General features: G+C 38.8%; 1 protein-coding gene across 1 annotated transcript in view; it reads left to right on the top strand.

Annotated features, from left to right (window-relative positions):
* Positions 1-16,320, top strand: part of SDK1 (sidekick cell adhesion molecule 1) — a 419,426-nt gene that overhangs the window by 269,905 nt on the left and 133,201 nt on the right. Inside the window, exons 9-13 of the mRNA XM_075165332.1 lie at positions 5,526-5,720; positions 6,936-7,052; positions 7,312-7,479; positions 9,540-9,642; positions 10,755-10,931. Coding sequence (XP_075021433.1) covers positions 5,526-5,720; positions 6,936-7,052; positions 7,312-7,479; positions 9,540-9,642; positions 10,755-10,931 — 760 coding nt within the window. The remainder of the gene's footprint in view (positions 1-5,525; positions 5,721-6,935; positions 7,053-7,311; positions 7,480-9,539; positions 9,643-10,754; positions 10,932-16,320) is intronic.

Raw genomic sequence — 16,320 nt, forward strand, 5'->3', positions numbered from 1 at the left:
AATAATATAAAAGGCTTCAAATGTTTAGAATTTCACCTAAACCAAAATGGTTTTCAAGATTTAGTTCCAGAGAAATAGAAGCACCACCTGTTTTAGCACTCTAGAAAGATAGGAGGCATCGTAGTCTTGTGGTTAGAGCAGGTTTGTCTATGTCAACAAATCGCTACGTGACTTTGGCAAGCGACGGAACTTTTTGTTGTCTCACTTTCCCTGATGCTGAGTTTAACAAACAATACACATAAAAATGCCATGAGATCCTTAGGTAAAAAGTACACAACCTTGATTAAAAAAAACACCCAACCTAACTAACAGCTTGTTTGGATGGGTTCTTTCTCCAGATCAGAGCCAATAAAGATATTCTTTATTGCATGATTGTATTATTTCCACTATGATTTAAGTGGTTTTTTTATGCTCTATGTAGGAAAGAGTCAACACTGCTTTTCTACAGGGAAGCTTTGCAAATATGTTAGTGCGATAAGCAAGCATGTGTGTAAGGATGCTCTGGTTGATTTAGAATTGCAGAAGCCCTTGATGAGGTCTCTTGCCAAAAGGCTGTTATAGAAATGAAGCTATCAGGTTATAAGAGACAAGGTCTTGTTGTTAATTAATAGCTTTTTGAACAAAACACAGCAGGACCTGCTGTCAGTGGAGTTCCCTGGGCATCTATGCTGGAACCTGTGCTGTTCAACATACTCATAAATGCCCTGGAAAAGAGGGTGAATAGTAAGATGATAATATTTGCTGATTATATAAAGTTATTCAAGAAAGTCAACATTAAAACTGACTGCAAAGGAGTCGCAGAAGATTCTGATGATTTGAACTGACTGGACGATAAACTGGCAGACGAAATTATTGACAGAGGTGAAATTACCTATTACTATGCAGAAAAGGTATGTCTTCTGAAAAGCATCAGTTCAGGGCCAAGCCGTAGTTCAAAATGTTAGGTACTGGGAAGAAAGGAATAGAGAAAAAATAAGAGAATGCCACTGTATGAATCCATGGGGCAGCACCCCCGTCTCAAATATTTCACACAATTCTAATCACTCTACTGGAGGGAGGGGTGTGGAAAAACTAGAAAAGATACAAAAAAGTAGGAATGGTATAATTGGAGGTCTACCATGGTTTTTGAATAATGAAAAATTAAATTGACTGGAACACTTTCTGAAAGAGATGACTGAAGGGCGGGTGCCATATGGGAAGGTGAGTAGAAGAAGATGATTCTGTATTGCTTAGTGCAAGAAGTAGAGGAGGCAGCCAGCTAGATTTTCAGGTAAGAGATGTACGATAAAGGAAAGAGAGTACTTTTTTAGAAAACATAAACTGTGGAGGTCATTGGTCCAGGCAGTAGTTAAGATCAGAAATAAAAATTATTCAGAAAAACAAACAAAATTTATGGAAGAAAAAACCAGCAAGAACTATTAAATACAGCTGTGTGTTTGCAGCCTCTGGCTCAGGAAATAGCTGAAGCACAGATTACTGCAGCTGAGAAGGTGGAAATAGCATTTCGTCCTTGGACTGTTCTTGCATTTTGTCCCTGAGCATCCAAGACAAGGCAATTTCAAAGGAAGGAAAAGTGACTAGATAGACATTTATTCTGGCCATGTGCCACCAACTTCATGTTTAAGCGTGTGGTATGACGAACTTACCGACATTTTTTTATTGGAGAAGATTTTTCAAGTAGCAGAATTAAAACTAAGTGTTGTATCATTAGAGAAATCGAGTTAAAAAAACATTCTGAGATTTTTTTGAAAAATTTTTCGATCCTACACAACTGTTTGATGAATCTCTGGACTATCTCACTGTCACTGAAAAAACCTATCTGCTGTCTCAAATGTTTTTCATGTATTACAAAAAAAAAACCAACCCAAAACCTGAAGGAATCGGGGAGAGAAGAAGTTGACTTCTAACTCATCCTTCTACCCTAACTCTTCCTTTGAGCAGTTTAGCTCCTAAGGGGATTAATAGGGCACTCATAACCATTCTCAGTACATGAGGTCTTATTGGAGGTATGGGAACCCTTACCAGAGAAAATAATTTATTTCTGCTGAATTCTTCTAGTGCACATCTGATTTGCTGTGATGAATGTGGTGCAGGAGCATGGAAACCTGTCTTCACGTGGATTATTTTGCTGAGTGTCTATAACGCAGACTTGTATGGGGCAGGTGCTAGTATTAAACATAGAGGAGTTTTGATCGATTATTACACAAATCTAGCAATTGCCAGCATTTAAAAAGAGGGTAAATGAAGGTTGCTGTCTCCCTGCTCCGAGCTAGGAGCTAGAATAAAGCACTAGGGGAACTGCAAAGCTGCCCTGTACCTTTGCTACAAATAGGAAGACAGATTGTATTTCCCCCAGCCCCATCAAGTGCTGTGCACAAAGCCCATTTGCCAAGTCTTGGTGCGCTTCTAACGTGTGAGAGACAGATTAATTTCACAGTATAAGCAGAGATTAACTGTAAATAAAATTGCAACTTGCACAGACTAGCTTTATACTTCCCTGTAATGGAGTTTCAGTGTATCAGCCTGCGCAGTAACCGTGCTCTGCTGTATATCTTTCAGCAGTCGCTGATGCTGCCTGCATTTTCAATGGGTTTCCTTTAAATGCCTTTTCTTATTTGCTTATAGAAAGTTTAGAGCTGCAGGCAGCAGTGGTGGTGTCTAGAGAGTGCAGTTAATTGGACTTTAGTTCTACCTGTTTAGACAAGTAGATTGAAAGATGCTTTTGGGATTCCCCAGTAGCCCACTGGGATCTAGAGAAGGCTAAAAAAAAAAAAAAAAAAACAAAACAAAACAAAAATGACCCAGTGAATATTTTGAGTCTTTTATCCAGGTTCTTAAGTAAGTTACATTTGGCAAAAAGTCAAGCATCTGTTTCACAGATGGGGAAACTGAGCCTCAGATTGCATAAATTATTTGCCCAAGGTTACAGAGAAAGTGGCAAAGCCAGGACCAGAGTCTGTTTCCTGCCTTCCCTTTTCCTCCATAGTCTCCTCCATAGCACTAGATTAATTTGTCTGTGAAAAATGAATAGTGCTGGATACATGCTGAGAAATAAGCTTATTTTATTTATTATTACTAGTCTTTTAGGCCACTCTGTAATCTCTCAAACAGTAAGGTAGGACTGATCCTGCTTGGAAAGGAACAGTCCAAAAGGTCTTTATAGTGTTTTCTTCTGTTCATAATTTTTTCACCAGAAGTGTTTAGAGAGGAAAAGGAGCAAAATTCCTTTGGGGGTGTGGGGAGAGGAAAGCTATGGGGTAGGAGAGGGGGAGAAGAAAGGAAGCTGGTTTTAACCATTTTTATAGCCAAAGAGGTAGCAAAATGATAAAAGAAAATGTGTACAACTTGGAAGACAAATCTCTCGGGAAGATCACTGAAGCCCAAATGAATGCTGCTGACAGGCATCAGAGTGCTTAGATAAGATCCTATTATTCAAACTCATAACTTTGAGTAGAGGAAGATATCCGTAACCGAAATGTAGAAAAATAGAGATGGTAATATTCAGTTTGTCAGCTGAGTTGGTGATAGGAAGGTGTATCTCACAGTGATTATAGGATTAGAAGGTTTGCTAATACTGTTAGTAGAATGGGATTTATGGGATGACACCAGTGTTAAAGGTTTGAGTGTACTGAATGCAGGATTTCATTATTTCCTAGGTGCCTATCAAGTCTAATGTGTGGGAAAATGGAGCTGCTATTATTTAAACTTGAAATCATTTCCAGGCTTCTCAGCATCAGGAGAACTATTCCATTTTGCATCATCTGTTTCTTCATTACTCAGTGATAATTTGTATTTGCCCAGGAGGATTTTCAAGAGATGAATAACACTCTCACTGAGAATTCTGAACATTGAAATTTACCCTAATTCTGTATATGGGCTGTTGTATGAAATTTAAATTATGCCTATTGCAAGCTACCACACTATGTCTATTCTCTATCAGACAATGCACTCTACATAGTGGATTTCTTCCTTCTAGATTATGAGTACATTTTATTTTATCAGCAGAACAAATGCATCAGTGGTGATTGTGGTAAATGATACATGTTTATAAAAGTAAGAGCAGCAATTGAATGTTGTTTTTCAATTGTTCCATACATTGTTTGTACATTCTTTCCAGGAATTAATATAGCTTTTGTCTGTATAAAGAGAGTAAGTACATTGAGAGAAGATATGAATGGAAGTATAATACAATAGTATTTAACTCAGAGATTTTTAAAATGATAATGATGATAATATGGAACTTCCTGTAGCGCTTTCGCTCCGAGAGCCTTAAGTCATTGCCAACATTGCAGTGAAATTCATTGTCTGCAGATGCTCAATTAATCAGTGACAACCCATCCTTAATGCTTCTGTGATACCCTGCTTTTCTCTGTTCGGGCAAATTTCATTCGCCGGTGAATTTAAGTCCACAGTTCCTTACCTTATTACAAGGGAGTGTGAAGCTCTGAGGTTTTAAGTGATGTGTGTTCAAAAATAGCTACCAATTATGAAAATACCATATTTGAGGCTGAGATAACTTAAATCAGCTTGGTACCCTTGTGATCCTGTGATTATCCAATCACATAACAAAATATCTGCTTCACTTCGGATCCCTGCATAGGGCCCTCAGTATTTGATCAGTGAGGGATTTCTGGGATATAAAGATAAAACATTGTCTGATGTAAGGAGCGGAACGGGAACATCTATGTATGACTGTTGTAGGCCCCTGACATCTCTGGAAGAAAAGAGAATCCTACACTATTTGTATATACTAAATTTACAGCCACTTCATCCCAGCTGACTGGGATATGACTACAGCAAAAATATACCTGAAATAACTGTGTCAGGGTTTGTAGAACATGCACATGAAAGAAAACAGGAGTAAATGGGACTGTAAGTTATATCTAGGATAGGATTTTTGTTTCTCCTAATGTCTGCATTTTTCAAATAACAGGTGAAGCTTGAGAATGAATAAAAATAATAATAATTTAAAGCTATCCCATTGTTGGCAACATGCTGTTTGTACATCAGCTCAAACTAAGCTGCCAAATTAGGACTCGAAAACAGCCATGTGAGCACTTCATTTTTTATGTGTAATTTGCCATTTCCTTTTTATTTTGACATCTTAGCTACAGTAGCACAGAGGATTCTTCTTTGGGATGGAACAGTCTTACAGACTCGCTGCATTGCCACCCTGCTGCTGTATAAGTAACATGATTCTGCCTTTCAACGTGAAATTGCTCTAAATCTTATTTTGTAGTAGCATGAAATATGATTGGGTGAAGAAAGTAATTTGAATGTTTTCTCAACATTCTCCCTTTCACTATTTGCTGGTTTTATTCCCCACCTGTTCTGCAGTGTATTTTTACCATTGATAATGTAAGATGCAGCCTCCATTTATCAAAAGCAGCTTGTTAAAATATAAATAATTGGTGTGGAAGGATGGGAAACCAGGGATATGACCATAACAGTGCCACGTATTTTGACTACCTAAAACGTGTTGTGCGAAGACTAATAGCAAAATTCTTCTTTTTTTTTTTTTTCAGGTGTTCCCATTCCCACCCTGGCCTGGTATAAGGACTCTGTTCCCCTCAGCAAGCTGGAAAACCCTCGCTACAAAGTACTGCTGAGTGGTGGGCTGCGGATCCACGCGCTGCGTCCTCAGGACGCTGGAATCTTCCAGTGTTTCGCTAGTAATAAAGCTGGGGAGATACAGACGTACACTTACCTGGATGTGACTAGTGAGTAAGGAGCTGCGACAGAGATCAATGAGTTGTCTTGTCATTTCTGTAGGTGACCCTACATCCATCAGATTTCTCCACTGCTCTGTGCTTGTTTAGTTCAACTCACAGAACCTTAATTTTCATCAAGTGTAGCTGCCCCAGCTGTAAGGTACCCCAAAATGCCCTCTATGGCCTGAACTCACTCTGCTGAAGCCTGTAGAAAAATCTTTCATGACATTAGGGGCTTGAGATGAACTCTCCTATTTCATGCTACAAAAGGAGAACTTAGTGAGAAGAAGGAAGAAAAAAAAAAGGTTAATTGTGTAATACTTTTATCTTTCCTTTATACTTAAATAATTTAGTTCTACTCTAATGTAATTCAGTTCTGAATTCAAGCTACTGCTTCATGATTGAGCATGGTATCGTTTTATCTGCCTTTTGTCTACAACTACATTTAGTAGAGGAAAGAAAGAAAGTTCACGTTAAATGTCTTTTTTTTTTTTTTCTTTTGGCCAAAAAATCTGATTAAATGGTTTTGTTAATGAAATACACTTTTCTCTATGGAAGAATTGCAAATCCTAGTAGTCTCTTTTAAAAGCAATTATTAACAGGCATATCCGTAATAGTTTAACTCTACTTCAGGAAGCTGATTTTTAGCCCAGGAGCAGTTTACACACACTGACCAGAATTCCTACTGGCCTCAGAAAATACATCAGCCCCAGTTCAATATATATCTAGGAAACTGCAGAAAAGAATGTAGTAAAATGCAACCAGGGGAAAAGAAGAGAGAAAGAAACTTGGAAAACATCTTGGATGAGACTCAGGTTCTAAATTCTTTTGGCTGACATTTAAGTTTCAAAGTTAATGCTTTTCTCAAGTTGCATAACTCTGTTATGAAGATGAAAGAAAATAGTTTTGTTTATCTAGAGTTCTCAGCTTCCCCCCAAACACTCATTTTGAGCTTTATCTTCCTTCATCTGTAAGCCATCTTACTTGTACATGTACAAGCACTGATAGATTTTTATCTTCCATGTAGGTAATAAACTGAATTAGACAATTCCTAGGAGATGAATAATGAAAGGTTACAGTCACTGCTGAAAGGTTTTCCTGTATTATTGTCATGTCCTTCTCCATGATCAGCTCTATAAAAGTGGATGTAAAGTAGTCCATGATAATAGGTAAAGGATCTTTCCGATAGCTGATGCATTGGGTTTTTTAAATTTTTGATTCTAGACATTAAACCAGCATTTATACAGCCTCCAGAGGATACCACTGTTACAGAGGGAATGACCGCAGTGCTAACCTGTGAAGTTTCAGGGGCTCCAAAACCTGCCATCTCGTGGAAGAAAGGTAGCCAGTTATTAAGTTGTTGTGGAAAAGCTGTAATCCATGTTTTCTTGTCCATTCTGATTATTGAGATTCTGTAGATGCATTTAGTGCGTATTTCTTCATGTCTCTGGTTCTGCGAGCAGAGGGTTTGTTGTGGGGCTGTTGTGAGCCAGTGGCCTGGATAGGCTGTAACAGTCTTTTGGAAGAACTAGAATTGCAGTGCTTAATCCGTGCAGTCTACGTGACACTAATCATGCTGTTTTTCCCTTCTGTGTTTCAGGAAACCAGATCTTAGCCAGTGGCTCAGTTCAGATTCCTCGGTTCATTCTTCTTGAATCTGGAGGGCTCCAGATAACACCCGTTTTCCTTCAGGATGCCGGCAATTATACTTGCTGTGCAGTCAACTCTGAAGGAGCTCTGAATGCTTTTGTGATGCTGACAGTGTGGAGTAAGGATAATGCTTTGTTTAAAGTCTAACTCTAATCAAGTATTAATCAGTTTTTGTTGTATGCTCAGGAAATTTTCATAAGTAATTATGCTTTTCTAGTTAATAGAGATACTTGTATGACTTAACAGGAATAATGTATCTATTTTAGGAAACCTATCACAAATATCCTTTTTGATTGTAAAATTATGCATATAAACGTTTATATTTTGTGAAAGGAAGTGTATTCAAATAGAGCTTCCATCACAATTACAATTTTACTCAGGTTTTGCCTTGGTGAATCTTGCATTGCAAATCAGACCTTTTAACTTTTAGATCTGGCTATGTGCAGTTGGTTTCTGCCATCAGGAGTCTGCAGGCAGTATAGACCAGCCCATGCTGTTACTAAGGCTGTGGCCACAGTTACAATGGATATGATTTTCCTCATACCTTTGTATTTCTTTGTGGCCCTGGGCACTGTCAGAAACCAAACCAAAGTACAGCAGACTTCAGCGACTCTCATGCTACAAATTGGCACGGCACAGGGCAACCCATGAAACGATGTTGTCCTTCACCATTTGCCCTTGATCTCTGGTTTTTTTATTTCCTCTGTTGGAGAGCTTGATCCAACAGGTTCACCTGTGTTACTCCTAGCTGAGTTAAATTTAAGTGTAACGTGTTTTTTGCTACTAAAGGTAGGAAATTATGATCCCTGAGCTGGGACTAAAAATAATTAAAACCAATGAAGACGATGATAATAAATACAGAAGTGTTGTGGCCCTCTCTCCTTTCCTGTGCTTGTAGTACTGATTGTGCTGCTGATGTGTGGTGCATATTTGACATTTGTTAATCCCAAAACTGTGCAAGTTAAATCAGCAACATTTTGCCTTTTGAACTTGGGAATACCTGAAAACAATACTGGCAGTAAACGCAATGTACCTGTGTTATATGACCATCGTATTTACCTTATTGACAACGTAGAGTTGGTATACATATCAGGATGTTGTAAACTGAATGATATCCAGGTGTATGGATCAAGTAAAGGAGATCCTTCCTATTAATTCTCAAAGGCATGATTCTTAAATGTATAAAAGATAGTTCCTGTTCATTGTACTGCACTGGAGCAGGAAAAGTGAATATAACCTAATATTAGTGTAGCAACAGCACCATTATAAAGCTAGAAGGCATACACAGGTACATCAGGAATAATGCTAAAAAATCCATGGTATTAGAGTTAACTCTTGATTTTGCTGATGATTCCTTCTTGTGCACGTATGGGATATCTCAGTAGACACTGATTATCTCTGTAGGGATTTGGGACTGATTAACATTATCCACATATCTTCTATACTCATCCTAGTTGTCTACCTGCTTCAGCTGATGCTATCTGCTGCTGCTACTGTGTGTGAAGCATAATAGAGATCTTTCACACCAGAGCTGGTTGCTGTAGTTACAGCAATTATTGTGTTCTGGGTCTCCAGGAGGTGCTTGAATAAAGATGTTTTGAAACATTTGAGTAAACACCATATCTTTCTTACATGGAAAATTCAGACTACCAGAAACTCCTCCTTCTCTAACCTCTTTCCTGGATTTGACGAGATTGTAGGGTGCCATTTAAGTTTTCCTCTTGCTGGATATTTTTCTAGTGTATTCTTCTTTGCACAGATTTTCTTTGTTTTTGTTTTCCCTGCACCAAATAGTGTGCCTTGTTTCCTGACTAAATGTGTGTTTGGATTCATTCACAATGCGTTTCAAACATACTTGCTACCTTATGACTTTAGGGAGTTGCCATAGATGCTTACCACAAGACAAGTGAGAGTTAGTACAGCTTTAGCGCTCTTCCTGCTCAGATCACTGCCGACTCGGACTCATGCCCTCTGCTGCTTTTGCTTCTCTGCACCCCACAGCGTACCACCTCTTCTTGACACAATGACATTAGAGGGAGGGGAGCCTTCACAGCAAAGACTTGAAGAGGAATGGCCTGCTTGCCTTGAATGACAAATGTTCAGTTGCCTGCTCTCTGAGTGAATACCCCAGTCAAAATGCTGTAATTTCACCTGAACTATGGCTTGTGCTCCTTTCAGATCGCACTTTCATTGTTCACCCCCCTGAGGACAGCACTGTGATCAAAGGAACCACAGCCACGCTGCGATGTGAAGCGACTCATGATCCTAGAATTTCAATCAGGTTGGTGGTGTCAGTTCTTGTTTGTCTGGTTTATCCAAGCTTAATTTTATAAGCTATATGAATAGCATTAGGTGAAAAGTTTCAAGACCCCAGATTTTAACACCAGACCCCTGATTACTGCATTATAAGGTTGTACACTGTATCATTAATCATATAAATCCCATCTTCCATTTCAGCCTTATGTATTATTTACAATGAGCTATGTTCCACTTCATGACTTCAATATAGCCTTCCATGATTTTACTGTCAAGGTTAATACCCTATCAATGAAACCAACTTGTCAGAAGCTGATACTTAATGAGAGTAAAAGCCAAAGAGAAGGAATAGGATTTCAGAAGTGTTTACTTTGGGGTGCATGAAAGCAACACAAGAGATGCCCGTGTTCTTGGAAATAACTCAATAACTAGGGGCTATATTCTGCTTTAACCGTGTAAAGGAAAACAGAATTTGTCTAAACTATTAAAGTTTGCGCTAGAGCATTTAGAGGAAGCTCGCCATTTTAAAATAAATTTATCATGAAAATTCATGTAGTCTGAAAGCAACACAAATGAAAGAAAATGCAAGGAACAGCTTGGAGGGTGCTAGGAGGGTGAACTGCAGAAACAACTTCGGAAAAAGAAATACAGGTGTAAAAATTTCATGTGCAGTTACTTAATTATAAGACCATGGGCTATAAACATCTCTCACATGTTGGGGTGTGTGTGTTTTAATGCATGAGCTCTAGTAAACCTTGTCACAGCAGTTTAAGATGTTACTGATTATGGCAGTCTTGGCAGAGATGGGCCAACACCTCAGCTGTTAACTTCAGAGTATGATGTTCTAGTTTAAAATGATGACGAAGGTGGACTTTAGAACTTGGACATGAGTACTTCACCTTTTCCATGTAAAATATATAGTATTGTTTATAAAATATATAGTAACTTGGATGCAGTTACATTTCTCATTCTGATCACTGATCTAAAACTAAAATTTATAAAAGGCACTGTTCCTGAAAGTAGGGGCCTGTCATTTTTACCGTGTGATTACAGAGCTGGTATCTTATTGCACAGTTCAAATAAATCTGTTTTGAAGTTCTTGTGAGTAGTTATTAACTGAAGCATTGTAATACTCAGGTATGTTTGGAAGAAGGACAGTGTTGTAATAAATCCATCCAGCAGTTCCAGGATCACAGTAGAGAAAGATGGAACCCTCCTCATCAGCCAGACATGGTCAGGTGACATCGGAGACTACACCTGTGAGGTCATTTCTTTTGGAGGAAACGACTCCAGAATAGCTCGACTAGAAGTGATGTGAGTACTCCATCGTAAATATACACTATGCTTTGTTTCTGATACCCTTGGGCATTTTTCTAGCATTTCATTCTAGGAGATCCGGGGAGTCTGTAAGTTTGATTTTTGGTGTAGGTTTTTTTAGGGGAAGTTAAGCCTGGCTCATTCCTAATTAAATTGCCTTGACATGTGTCCTCCTTTTTGCATGCTGCCATGCTGCTTGGACTTCCAAGTAACTGGAGCCTTGGAAGTTACTTCCAAGTATCTGCATCTCTTTCAATCACCATGTGTACACGTCCGTCTGGTTGGGTGATTGAGCTCAAGGGATAACGATTAAGAGGTTGTAGTCCGCCTGAAGCCAGTAATAAGTGGACAGCTGCAGGGGGATCTAATTCGACATGTCCTGTTCAGCATTGTTATCCGTGATCTGAAGGAGGTGTTGGAGTGCATGTTCATCAAGTTTGTAGGTGGCACAAAATGGGTGGGGGACAGTTGAGATACACTCGAGGGCAGGACTGCCGTTCAGAGAGACCCACATAGGCTGAGAAATGGGCCAACAGGAACCTTATGAAATTCAGCAAGGACAAATGCAACGTCCGCATCTGGGGAGGAATAAACTTTTGCAGTAATGCAGCTTGGGCACTGACTGGCCGGTAGCAGTTCTGCTGGAAAGAATCTCTGGAATGGGGATCTTGGTAGACAGCAGTTGAACGTGAGCCAGCTGTTTGCCCTGGCAACAAAAAAGGCTGACAGCATCCTGGGCTGTATTAACACGGGCATAGTAGATTGATGGACGTGATTACCCCCTTTTATTTGACACTTATTAGTCTACATCTGGCATACTGTCTCCAGTTTTGAAGACCAGTCTGGATAAACTGGTCTGATCTGATGGCTGACCCTGCTTTGAGCAGGAGGTTGAACCAGAGACCTCCTGAGGATGTCATCCCATGCCGTAGGGCTTTTCCATAAAGGCCAGGTGCTGCGCTGTGATGCCAAGGTTATAAGAAAATGTTTTCTTACTTTTAGTATTTTTTCTCTGTTAAACATATATCAGAATAGCTGGTCCCTGGACAGGCATTGCTTACTCTTGCATTCTCTTTATATATAGTTTTTTAAGGGAAAAATATTTTTATGTATGCCTTTCTTTATTCCTAAGGATCTTTAAAAATAAAAACAACAAAATGTTTAAAGTGCAGTTCAGTTCTGAAAAAGGATTATAAAAACATCATTACCGGGTTCCATATTTTCTATTTCTGTCATTCTACTTGGGTGAAGTGTACTTCCATTTTGTTTTTATCACTAAAAGCAATAACTGTGGTTTTGGTACATGTGTGGAACAGATCAAATAAGAAGGTAATGTTTTATGTAGACTTATTTATTTATTTATTTATTTATTTGGGTAGGGCTGCATGCTTTAATTTAACTAAAATTGCATCTGTTTCTGCTGGTCATGCCTGATCTCTCTGAGAAGATGGCAACTTCTGCTGTTGGCAGTGTAATGAGTTCACCTCTGAGATTTGCTATGCAGAGGGCTGTTTGATACAGCATTATTCTGACAGTGCCAAGGCTAGATCAGATGCCCATTTTCAGAGAGCGGTCATACATTCTTTCTCTAATTAAGCACTCCTCAGCTCTCCTCCCGGAGTGCATTTTACTGCTGGTTTGAATCCAAGAGCAGAAGACAATTCAAAATATATTGCTACTATATAATCATACTTGGTTTTCTCTGAGGCGGTTTTTGAATGGAGGGCAGAAAATTATGGAGTAAAGACTGAAAGGAATGTTAAAATCTGGACTCTGAAGCAAAGCTATAAATATGTGCTAAACACTTCAGCAGCCTGACCATTTCTTAATCCTCAATAGCAAAAGATGCCCTATGCAACCCAGTACAGCACAGCAGATGTATATTTACTTGCAGTTCCCTGTTGACCAGTGAGGAACAGATTTATACTCCATAAAACTCAGGCTAGAAGTTAGCTGGGAGAGGTGCGTCTTGTGTATCTTGCTGAGGCTGCCTTTCTTGCACCCCAGCCTGTTCCAGTTGTGTTGGCTGGCTCTCCAAGCACTGGGACTGGCTCTTCATCCTCTATGTCTGCTTTCTCCTGTGTTCTGTTGCTGATCACCTATCACCTGTTTTTCCTGGAGGAATTAAAGAAATATATCAGACCCACTCTTTTAGAGGACTTCAGTAACTGATAAGTCACTCAATCGTACCTTGAATTGTGACATTTTATTTCAAAATAGTGCTGCAGGTAGTGCAATAATGCCAGAAAACATTGCATTCCTTTGCAGCTTTCATTATTATCGTTTGGCTCAGTAGCACAAATCTGTGAGAAATAGAGATACAACAGAAGTGAAATGAAAAGAAAATATGTGGAAAGGAATTGTCTGAAGTAAAGCTTAAATTAAATTCTAGCTCGTATACGAATGACAGATCTATAACATTCCCTATTCTCCCAGATAATTCTCTTGTGCAGAACATTAACAAACAGGGCATGTACATTCCCATCGATGAGCAGTTACACTTCAGTGCCTTGAGTACCACTAATGTCAGACAAATGTTCAAAGGAGACCTCTCAACCAATTACAGACTGGAGCAGTCTACCAACAGATAATATCCTAGCCTACCTAGCTTTATCTGACAACTCCAACTGTCTCACCACCTTTTTTCCCCCAGGAACCAGCATGTCCCTCCTCTACCTCTAGGCGTGTCAAAAGAAATTTCCAAAGGCACAGATAAGTTTATTACTGATTTCTATTCAAACTGATTCAATGCAAAACCATTGACCTTCAGGGTGACCTTCAGTTATTTAATCTCTAAGTGGTGTGGTTTTCTAACCTGTGAAAAGAAGGAAAGAAAACTTTTTCTTCCTTTGTCTTCCCTTGCTGGAAGACAGGCTTGAGGAAAAAGTTATTGGTTTTTGCTAGAAGAACATATGCTGGTAGCACAGTGTGGTATACATTGGTGGTGCAAGCAGGATGGATCATTTTTCTCAGCATGTCTATGAAGAAATAAAATATTTGAAAAGGAAAGCCAGAAAACTAATGAAGAACTTGCTAAAGTGCAGCCAAAGGTTACTTTGCTCATCAATTTTTCACTGATGGTACTTGGGCACAGAAACTAATTGCTAGTCAAGATACTCTATTCATTCATTTGTCTTCCCTCTAAATGTGTTTATTCTTCATGTACATCACTTGATTTGATTTGCACGAGGTAAAACATTTGCGAGTGATGTTTCTCTTCTGCAAGAGAGAGATTTTAATTTTTTACTTACTTTTTTTTTCTCCTAGCAGAGCTTCTCGACTGCAAATACAGAAACATTTGCAGGTCTTTTGATGATGAGCTTGTGCTTCTCTTGCATTCCTCCAAGTCTCATAGGATTTGATCCTGAAAATAATTGTACGTTATGAAACATCCCAGCTTCATTTAGCTTACTTTTATAGTCCTGTAAATACCATACTGAAATACATATAGAGGAAAAACCGCTTGTTCCTAAAACTGCATAAGCTGGGTTATCACAATGTATCACTCACCTGACGGGCATCTGTGCTGATTCCAGCTCAAAGTATCCTGAGGGTTCTCAGTGTACATAAAATATGCAGAATTACCACCATCTATGCCTGATGATAGCTGCGGCTCAGTATCAGCCTATCTGCAGTCCATACTAAAGAATCTCTTTGTTGTATGAATGTGACTGAAAAGTATGGTAATGCTGCATTGTTGGAAAATCAAAGCCCTGTACAAGCCTCTGTTATGTCACAACATATAGTAAAATCTTTTAGGCTCTTTCTCTATGCAAAATATGGGGAGGACAATGTAATACAAAAATAGACAATTTATTCCTGGCAGCAAGTTCATCTTCTTTCAGTTCTCTTTCACCAAAGAAAGAACTGTTATTGTTCTGTCTTCTTCAAAAGCAGGAGAGGGGAGCTAACCACTTATAAAACCCAGTGGGTTGCCAAGAATGCACAGTATTGCCTTTGTCAATCATTTATACATGAATTTTGATACCCTTTTTACTAGAGTATTTGTAATTCCTACTTCTTCCATTTTCTTCCCAATATATCCCATAAAAAATAGCTTGATTACTGAAAATAAAATCAGTAAGACCAATGCAGAGTAACAAATCAAAATGATGTCTCATTACAAACTTATCTTCATATGGATCTCATATCCCTCGGTTCCAATAGCCCATCTCTTTTCCTTTCTGCAGGGAGTGAAAACAGGAAGGATGTCAAACTTGAAAATATATTATTCCTTCCTCACTAGAAAGAAAGCTCTATTTATTTTTCTGAGCTCTCTATTGAGATGTCATCCAAGAAGTAAGGTTCACTGCTGAGTTTAAATGCACTTGATACTCAAAAGAGAAATACCACCTGGAAATACACTCGGAAATACAATTGTGTCTGTTCATCATTGAAGGTATATCAGAAATGTAGGTGTTTTTAGCAAAAAGAAAGCATAAAATTCAAAAGCCTTTCCCAAGTGTCTGTAGATTTGAGCTTGTGGTGACCACCAAAATGAAATGGGAAATAAATCTGCATGCTCTGGGACTTGGCAAGCCTTTCATTTCAAAAAAATCCACCTCGTTGTAGGCCTGCGAGAACAAAAAGCCTCAAGGATGCCTTGCAAGAGTCCTTCCTGTGTTTAGAAATTGGAGAGGATTCTTTTGCGAGAGAAACTGGAAGGTCCTGAGCAACAGATGACATGTTTCTTAATTTAAAATATTATAAACTTTCATGAGCAAAGCCATCAGGGCCGAGTGCTCCCTGCCTCAACTCCTTACCATGTTATCAGGTCTAGCAGATGAACCACCTGCTCCTGGGTAAAACTTGTATGGTGGACCTGATTTAGGAAATCATTTATGGAATGGGGCTTTTTATAAACTGACTGTTTAATCTCCCTTGCCTTTTTAGTAATCCCTTTTTCAGTCACAGTCTCTCTAATTACCTGCTGTTGGACCATTTTTCTCAAAAATCTCTCCAAACCATGTCTGGTTTATTTCCCTCAGCAAATAGTCTGCTTTTAGCTAATTTTATAAAACACTCTATGTGTTTGCTGAGTGAATTTTTCAGCTGTCCTCTGGCAGTGATGAGCTGACTCAAAACATTAGGGTTTCTGTTTTGAACATGTATCGTCTGCAACTAGCTAATATTTCTCTCCTGGATTGTCACAATGACTTCATGTTCTTTTCTTGCAAATCCGCTGTTTTAATTGCTTTGTCAGAGTCCCCTCAGGTCACCTTGGTGGCTACGCCATTAACCCTGGGCTTGTCTATCAATTAAGATTTAAAAGTGTCCATATACATCTTTTGCTATCATACAAAGTAAGTTATAGAAAACTTGCCTCCATGCAACTCTTCAGCATTAGAGGATTGAGGTCTTAAGATATCCTATATTGAAAAACCTT

This window comes from Calonectris borealis, chromosome 16 (assembly GCF_964195595.1).
Source record: "Calonectris borealis chromosome 16, bCalBor7.hap1.2, whole genome shotgun sequence".
NCBI lineage: Eukaryota > Metazoa > Chordata > Aves > Procellariiformes > Procellariidae > Calonectris > Calonectris borealis.